An 8164-nucleotide genomic window follows, 5' to 3' on the forward strand; every position below is an offset into this window, starting at 1 on the left:
ACATTACACCGTTTTATTTTAGTTACCATCAACTTTTAAAAGTTAATAATGTAATGATTTTTATTTCAATATTTTCATATTGCCCTTAAAAAAAATCTTATGTGTAGTGTAAAAAGATAATATATATATATAATTAAACCATTAAATTAATATGTCGGTATTCCAATATTGTAATATATATAATGTAATAATTTTGTTTTAGTATTATTATATATCTACCGTGAAGTCACACAAAATAATGCATTGTCTCACTATACTAATGACTACTTTCATTCAATTAATTTCTATGTTTTTTTAAAAAAAAATCTCTAAGATTTGGATCTCACATAATTGTTTTTTAAGAATGTAAATGCAAGTATTTATTTTGTTTTTGTGCATCTCACATATACATGGGAATAATCGTTGCACCAATTAGATATGCGTAACCACCTCCACCACAAATACATGCATACAATTGACATTTATTGCATCCTATGTCAGAGAGATACATTCCCTCAATATCAATTGCACTTTCGACTCGAGACTTTGTTTTTTTAAATATATAAATTTATTTTGTAAATTAAAAATTGGAAAAGTCACATCCACCATCTTTCAAATGGACACCTATACTCAACAAATCACAACCACTCAATAAAGGGAGATATCAAAATTTATGAAAAATGTAGAGACGAAAAGAACATGTAAAAATTATTCCTACATAACCCTTTTAACATCGTAGAGATAGAGATATATATAGAGAACAAATATGATAATTTTCCAAATTTAAAGATTATGATGAAATTAGCACACATATTGTAAAAGTCAATATTATAAGATAAAACCGTATTAAAAACCCACATATTACAAGATAAAAAAAACTTTTAATTGTTTCTCTTTTTAGTATGAGATGGACTTTAATTTTCACTCTATATGTAATGGATAAAAACATAACATTTAATGATTTACCTTTTTTGCATTAATATTTAAACACACATATAATTTATGGGTGTTAAATTTGCACCGTGTACAACTAGTCATAATTTCCCTAAAAAACTTTTTAAAAAATGTTTAAAATCAAATATTTGAATTTCCATCTTCTTATTTATTATAATTTTTTTTATATAAATAGATATAGTAATTTTTTTAAAAAAAACATGTAAGATCATAAACGTTACCCTTATTATATATATATATATATAAATAGATATAAGATTAGTACAATTATCACGTACCATTTATGTTATTTATTTCTTATTATTATCTTTACCATTTCATGCTCTTTTCTTAACAATTTACTTCCTTTTTTTTAAAAGAGATTTTTATCGCTTTTAAACATTGAATAATGTACAATTTAGAAAGTCCAAACTTTTTTTTGAAGATAAAGTCCGACATTTTAAACCTAATAAATCATCAATAAATAATAACATAAATTATGATCTTTGGTCCAAAGAGAAGGGAAAAAAAAAAGGAAAAAAGAGAGAGAGAGAGAGAGAGGCGTGGCGGTAAGGTAAAATGGGGGTTTTTGTAGTTCCAAGCAACAAATGGTAAGGTAGCGACCAGATATTTTTTATTTAATTTCTTATGGCTTTAAATTTTTTCTTAGTGAAAAAAATTGTTTTTTTTTGTGTGTAGTGTAAAAAAATTTGATCTTCCCCACCCACCCCCACTCAATCCCTTGGATATTTGTTGTTTTTTGCTTTCTTAAGCGCTTTCCCATTCACAGTCACTATTTTTCCTTCTTCTCTTTCCTCATTTTCTTCTCTGAGAGAGCTCTCAGGTGCTTGTTTAGACCAAATTCTTGCTTTGGGGTTGCTTATCCGTACGTTGACGAGCTCCAGATTTGAATCAGTCTTAAAATTTCTACTGGGTCGGAGAAATCAAGGACCCCCACCTTCCCATTTCATCACTACCTTTGAATTATCTCATCTTTTACTCCAAACGCTCTTTCCTAGCTCATCTTTCTTCGTGTTTCATTACACTTCTAACTACTTTATAATGCAGAATAGTGTTTGGTTTTACTGGGTTTTGGACCCGATCGGAAAATCGCCGGCGATTTGATGGGATTGATTCTGTTAGTGTTTCAGTCTTCTTCGACTCTTAATGGAGGAGACGATTCGGTGTAGTCTATGTACTGCTCGTAAATTTGATGCTAAGATCCGTTTCACCGTTGTTGTATTTGAGGTGAGCTCTTTGTGGTGACTGGTGTTTGTTTTTTTTTAGTAAAGTTCGGTGGGTAATCATTTTGGCTATGTTGGGGGTGGAGATTTAGGTTTAGGGTTTCTCTGGACTGGATTTCATCTTCTCTAAATAGCAAAAATGTTCACTAAGCTCGCTCTTTCTGGGTCTGAAAATTATTTGGAAGCAGAGGAAGTTCTGCAATTGTTGGACTGGCATTGCCAGTGCACGTTTAAAGATGTCTTGGCTGTGCGTTTTATCCTGAACAATTCAAGAAACTGCTGTTAAGTTTTTTTTCCCCGCTTATTTTCTGTGGAAGTTTGGATTTTAGAAAGTAATTTGTAATTTTCCCATCTCTTCTCTTCTAAATCTCTCCTCTCTCTCTCTTTCGGGAGTTCGTTTATTTAATTTTTGAAGTCAAGGGAAACGGATGTTAATGCTTGAAAGTGCTGTTCTGTTTCCCTTTTCTGTTTAAGGTTTTGGGGTTGCTGATTCTCGAGGTTGAAGGAGATTTCTTTCACAATGTTGGGAGAAAGAACCAGTGGTTTCCTTTAAGTTCAATAGAGTTTTAAGGGGTTTTCCTCTTTGATCTAATTTCTGTAAGATCTCATTTTACCAGACAGGATATTGGTAGTTGTGTATTCCAATCTTCAGAGAATTCGGGAGTTTAAGCTTCAACTTTTGCCTCTCTAAACTTATTATTTTTGTTTTGACCACGAAGTATATGTCTGGATTTCTCTGGGATTCATAATTTTCAGTTTATGTTGTCCTCGTACAGATTTTGCTTCTTCTGGCTTTGGATGTTGCATATGCAAAATCTGAAGGTCGCCAGTTAGAAAGGGGAGCTGAAAGCATTGTTTCACATTCCTGCATCCATGATCAGATACTAGAGCAAAAAAGGCGACCTGGGCTCAAGGTATACTCTGTTACACCCCAAGTTTACCACGTCTCTGGTAATGCAAAACCCCTTCATAGAAAGGGCAGAGCATTGCTTGGAGTTTCAGAATTATCGGATCAGCAAAAGAGTGCAAAACAACCTATCAGAATATATCTGAATTATGATGCCGTTGGTCATTCTCCTGATAGAGATTGCCAAAAAGTTGGCGACATTGTGAAGGTGAAACAGGACCTTGAAACTTTTTAACTAATGTGTCTACCCAACACAGTTTCGATATTGACCATGAGTTTTCTGTCTATGTTGTACCTTTTGTTTTCTCCAAGCAGCTTGGAGAACCTCCTGTCACTAGTTCTTTTTTGGGCTCTCCTTCTTGCAATCCTCATAATAACCCTCCAATTTCGGGTGACTGCTGGTATAATTGCACTTTTGATGATATATCTGGGGAGGACAAAAGGCATCGACTGCACAAGGTATTATGCAGTGCTAATTACCTTCCCTGTATATCATGCTTTGTTTTATATTTTATTCTACCCTTTCTTCTTTTGTCATATGCTTGATTTCCTTCATTTAAGCTGTCAAATTGTTATGATAAGCAAAAAGGTTAATTGACATTAGGCATTTATCAACGGGAAAACAACTGAAGCTTGTGAAAAGACACTTCATATCTATATTTCTTTGGCATTCTTTATACATTTCTCATTAAGTTTTCTTGGAGCATAGGCTCTGATATGGAAATTGATTTAGAAGGCTTCTCAATGCAGGCTTTAGGTCAGACAGCAGATTGGTTTAGAAGGGCATTAGCCGTTGAACCCGTGAAAGGGAACTTGCGTCTAAGTGGATATTCTGCTTGTGGACAGGATGGAGGTGTGCAACTGCCACGTGAATATGTTGAAGGTATTTTAATTGTTTTTTTGACATGCACCTTAGAAGGGATTCCTCTCTATCTTTAGGCTGTAACCATTGTGTATGTTTTCTGCAGAGGGTATTCCCAATGCAGATTTGGTTCTTTTAGTGACCACAAGGCCTACCACTGGGAACACACTTGCCTGGGCTGTTGCATGTGAACGCGATCAATGGGGCCGTGCAATTGCAGGTAATTAATTATTTTTTTTTTTTGAGAGAGAACTGTTTGAAGGACGGAACATTTTCTACAGCTGCATGGAATATGAACCTTTTTATTTTCTAAACGAAAAGTGTTAATTTCTTTTGCAGGACATGTGAATGTTGCACCTCGGCATTTGACTGCTGAAGCAGAAACCTTACTATCAGCTACTCTTATACATGAGGTTTGCGGGTTTTAAGCATAGTTTGGTTAATAAAAAGTGTTTATTAATTTCTTTCATCACCATGTTCCATCCTTCACAGGTTATGCACGTTCTTGGTTTTGATCCACATGCCTTTGCCCATTTTAGAGATGAGAGGAAAAGAAGGCGTAGTCAGGTAACCTATAGCTAGTGCTAATGACTTGAGTAATAAAAATATAAGATATACTTCTAATGCTTTCCCCTCTCAGAATGTTCAAACGGTTTTGGATTATGTGAAATTGACCTATGGATTGATGTATATTCATCAGGTAACAGAACAGGTCTTGGATGAAAGACTTGGGCGCACAGTGACTCGTGTGGTGCTACCACGAGTTGTTATGCATTCAAGATATCATTATGGGGTGAGTGCGTTGTTTGTTCTTTCTGGTGTGCGTGATTGGGGGTGAGGGGGAATTATTCTTCTTGAAAACTAAATAACCAAGCAAATTCAATATGCAATTCCCTTGGCAGGCATTTTCAGAGAATTTCACAGGTTTAGAGCTTGAAGATGGAGGAGGACGTGGCACTTCAGGTTTTGCTCTTGGTTTTTTTTTTTCCTGCCACCTTTCTTCTACCTGTCCCCACCTTTCTTCTACGTGGCACTTCAGTCTACTCAACCTATTGTAGCCTTTTTCTGAAAACATATATTCTTAAACCTGACTACTGCAAACGATATTTTCTAAATCGTTGTATCATGAAATTTAAAGTGATCAACATATCATTAATGTTCTCTTTCAGGATCTCACTGGGAGAAAAGGCTTCTGATGAATGAAATTATGACTGGTTCAGTGGATACAAGATCTGTAGTTTCGAAAATGACGCTGGCTTTATTGGAAGATAGTGGATGGTACCAGGCCAACTATAGCATGGCAGATCGTCTTGATTGGGGACGCAACCAGGGAAATGATTTTGTCACTTCCCCCTGCAATCTATGGAAGGGGGCATACCATTGCAACACAACACAGTTGTCAGGATGTACATATAATAGGGAAGCAGAGGGTTACTGTCCAATTGTTAGCTATAGCGGGGATCTTCCTCAGTGGGCTCGATATTTTCCCCAACCTAACAAGGGTGAGTAAGAGAAGATTTCATGGTTTTGCAGATGTTTTGAATTGGAACTACGTTACTGTGAAGTCATTCTTTTTCTTTCTTTCCATTTCTGGGAGTAAACTACTATATATATGTGTGTGTGTATATATATGTAGAGATGAATGGTTGATTTGACCGCTTTTGTGATATTAAAATTTCACCAATATAGTAATTTCTCTACTGTAGGGGGACAATCATCATTGGCCGATTATTGTACTTACTTTGTGGCTTACTCGGATGGGTCGTGCACTGACACCAACAGTGCACGTGCACCTGACAGAATGTTGGGTGAAGTACGAGGAAGTAACTCAAGGTAAGAATGGTTATGGTTAATGTGCACTTTGTGTATGAAGATGATTTATAATCTTGTTGGTAACCACAGTTCTTCTAACGGGTATACAGGTGCATGGCCTCATCACTTGTGAGGACTGGGTTTGTAAGAGGTTCCATGACCCAAGGAAATGGTTGTTATCAGCATCGGTGCATTAACAATTCATTGGAGGTACTTTGGGAATTTTGGCAATCTAATTGTACCCACGATGCTATTTAAAAAAAAGTATCACAGGCATATATGATCAGTTCCTAGTTTATACTAGTAATAGGGACCATTTTATATAATATCTCTAAGTCTCTGCTGCTTGCTGGATGAAGTTGGTGATTGGATAACATTGCAACAGTTTTGTTCTGATGGCAAGATGATGAGGCTTGATACATTTTTTTTTTTGAAGAATTTGTTTTCAACACTATTGATTCCAATCTGATTTAATCATTTTCTTTGTAGGTGGCTGTTGATGGTATGTGGAAAGTATGCCCTGAAGCTGGTGGACCAGTTCAGTTCCCTGGCTTCAATGGCAAGTTCCTACCCTTATCAATCTTCTGTTTTGGGAATGGTTTCCGTCCAACAAATTTAACAATTTATTATTACTTTCTTACCGTAGGTGAATTAGTCTGCCCTGCATATCATGAACTTTGTAGCAAAGACTCGGTTTCAGTGCCTGGAAAGTGCCCCAATACTTGCAATTTCAATGGAGATTGTGTAGGTGGGAAGTGTTTTTGCTTTCTAGGCTATCATGGACATGATTGTAGCGAACGTGAGCATCTATTTCTTTCCCGTATAATTTCATTTTATGCTTCGATGTTGCTTGCTCAATTATACTTGTAAATTAATTTGCAGGATCTTGTCCCAATAACTGTAGTGGACATGGAAGGTGTCTTTCTAATGGACTTTGTGAATGTGGAAACGGTTACACTGGTATCGACTGCTCCACGGGTATTTCTCTTCTGACGTTTCTTGAACTTCTTGGACATTCATTTCTATTTTAATAATGGAGAAATTAATTGTGATCAAGTTCAAGAAATGGTAATATTCTTTATTTAGTTCATTTTGGTTTTATGGTCTAACAAGGAAAAAGATAGCTAGCAACATAAAGTGGGAGTTGATCAAGCAATTGTGGCATCCAAGTATGCGTAAGAAATTTGTGTAGTATGAATCCCATAAGTCATTGGTTACTAAAATATGAAAGAAAGAATCGAGCCTTGTGGTAGATGTTATCATCTTTGTAGCATTTGCATTTCTACTTTATAACCTAACAAATTCACCTTGGCATGATCTCTCAGCTATTTGTGATGAGCAATGTAGCCTCCATGGTGGTGTATGTGATAATGGCATTTGCGAGTTCCGTTGTTCGGATTATGCTGGCTATTCATGTCAGAACAGCTCCAGGCTTCTATCAAGTCTCTCTGTTTGCAGAAATGTATTGCAAAGGGATATGACTGGCCAACACTGTGCACCCAGTGAACCGAGTATACTACAGCAGCTTGAGGAAGTTGTCGTCATGCCAAATTACCACCGTTTGTTTCCCGGTGGTGCACGGAAGCTTTTTAACATCTTTGGTGGTAGCTACTGCGATGCAGCTGCCAAGCAGTTGGCTTGCTGGGTAAGTGGCCTACCCTAAACCTCTTCAAATCACTCTAATCTCAGCACTTTTCTTTCGCATGATCTTTGAACTAAACATGATATGCTGTTTCATGAAATGGACTCCATCTATTCTTAAATTTCACTTCTTACATGCCGTTTTCGTATTCAGATTTCCATACAAAAGTGTGATCAAGATGGTGACAACAGACTCCGAGTATGCCATTCCGCTTGTCAGTCGTACAATCTAGCTTGTGGGGCATCGCTCGACTGCTCTGATCAGACCCTTTTCAGCAGCGAAGAGGAAGGTGAAGGGCAATGCACTGGGTCCGGTGAGATCAAATTGTCGTGGTTTAATCGATTGCGGAGTAACTTATTCGTAAGTAACAGCACCTCGAAAGGAGGAACGTCTGTAAAATAGTTTCATTGTAGTAGGGTCTTTTTCCGTTTCCTTCTTTTGATTTTGTTATTATCGCGATCGGGTTTGTAATCTTACCAGGGGTCTTAACTTAGGGTAGAGTTGGCTATGCAAAAAGCCTTAGATTTAGGTTTTGAGTTTGCTCAACCCAAAATGATTTAAGGAAAAAATTGGGTTGAGAGGTTGCCAAGTTTTAGGCTTTCAAAAATGAAAGCTATTTGTAGAGAGAATTTGTAAGTGTATGGAAAAAAAAGAAAAAAAGAAAAAGAAAAGAAAAAGTGAAGGTGGGAAAGCTTTGTTGATGTATAACATAATCTGGCCGAAGGCCCTTGAAGAAAATTAGAAAGTAAAAATGAAAAAGAAAAAAAAAGGTTTCTTTTTCCTTA

General features: G+C 36.3%; 1 protein-coding gene across 1 annotated transcript; it reads left to right on the forward strand.

Moving 5' to 3' along the window:
* Positions 1-1425: 1425 nt before the first annotated feature.
* Positions 1426-8164, forward strand: LOC120075623 (metalloendopeptidase / zinc ion binding protein). Its single transcript, XM_039029189.2, has 17 exons — positions 1426-2160; positions 2933-3271; positions 3379-3522; positions 3814-3946; positions 4032-4145; positions 4265-4338; positions 4418-4492; positions 4626-4718; positions 4828-4888; positions 5095-5427; positions 5632-5758; positions 5848-5947; positions 6227-6296; positions 6384-6536; positions 6620-6715; positions 7063-7382; positions 7533-8164. Exons 1-17 carry the CDS (start codon positions 2080-2082, stop codon positions 7779-7781), a joined length of 2562 nt encoding a protein of 853 aa, XP_038885117.1. The 5' UTR covers positions 1426-2079; the 3' UTR covers positions 7782-8164.

This window comes from Benincasa hispida, chromosome 4 (assembly GCF_027475165.1).
Source record: "Benincasa hispida cultivar pf3 chromosome 4, pf3_genome.v1.1, whole genome shotgun sequence".
Lineage (NCBI taxonomy): Eukaryota > Viridiplantae > Streptophyta > Magnoliopsida > Cucurbitales > Cucurbitaceae > Benincasa > Benincasa hispida.

Bases quoted from the DNA above. Each gene is read 5' to 3' on its own strand.
- LOC120075623 (XM_039029189.2), top strand. From the start codon at position 2,080: ATGGAGGAGACGATTCGGTGTAGTCTATGTACTGCTCGTAAATTTGAT. The intron at 3,272-3,378 runs GTGAAACAGGAC...TTCTCCAAGCAG, and splicing joins AAGTTGGCGACATTGTGAAG to CTTGGAGAACCTCCTGTCAC. The intron at 6,537-6,619 runs GTGAGCATCTAT...ATTAATTTGCAG, and splicing joins TGGACATGATTGTAGCGAAC to GATCTTGTCCCAATAACTGT.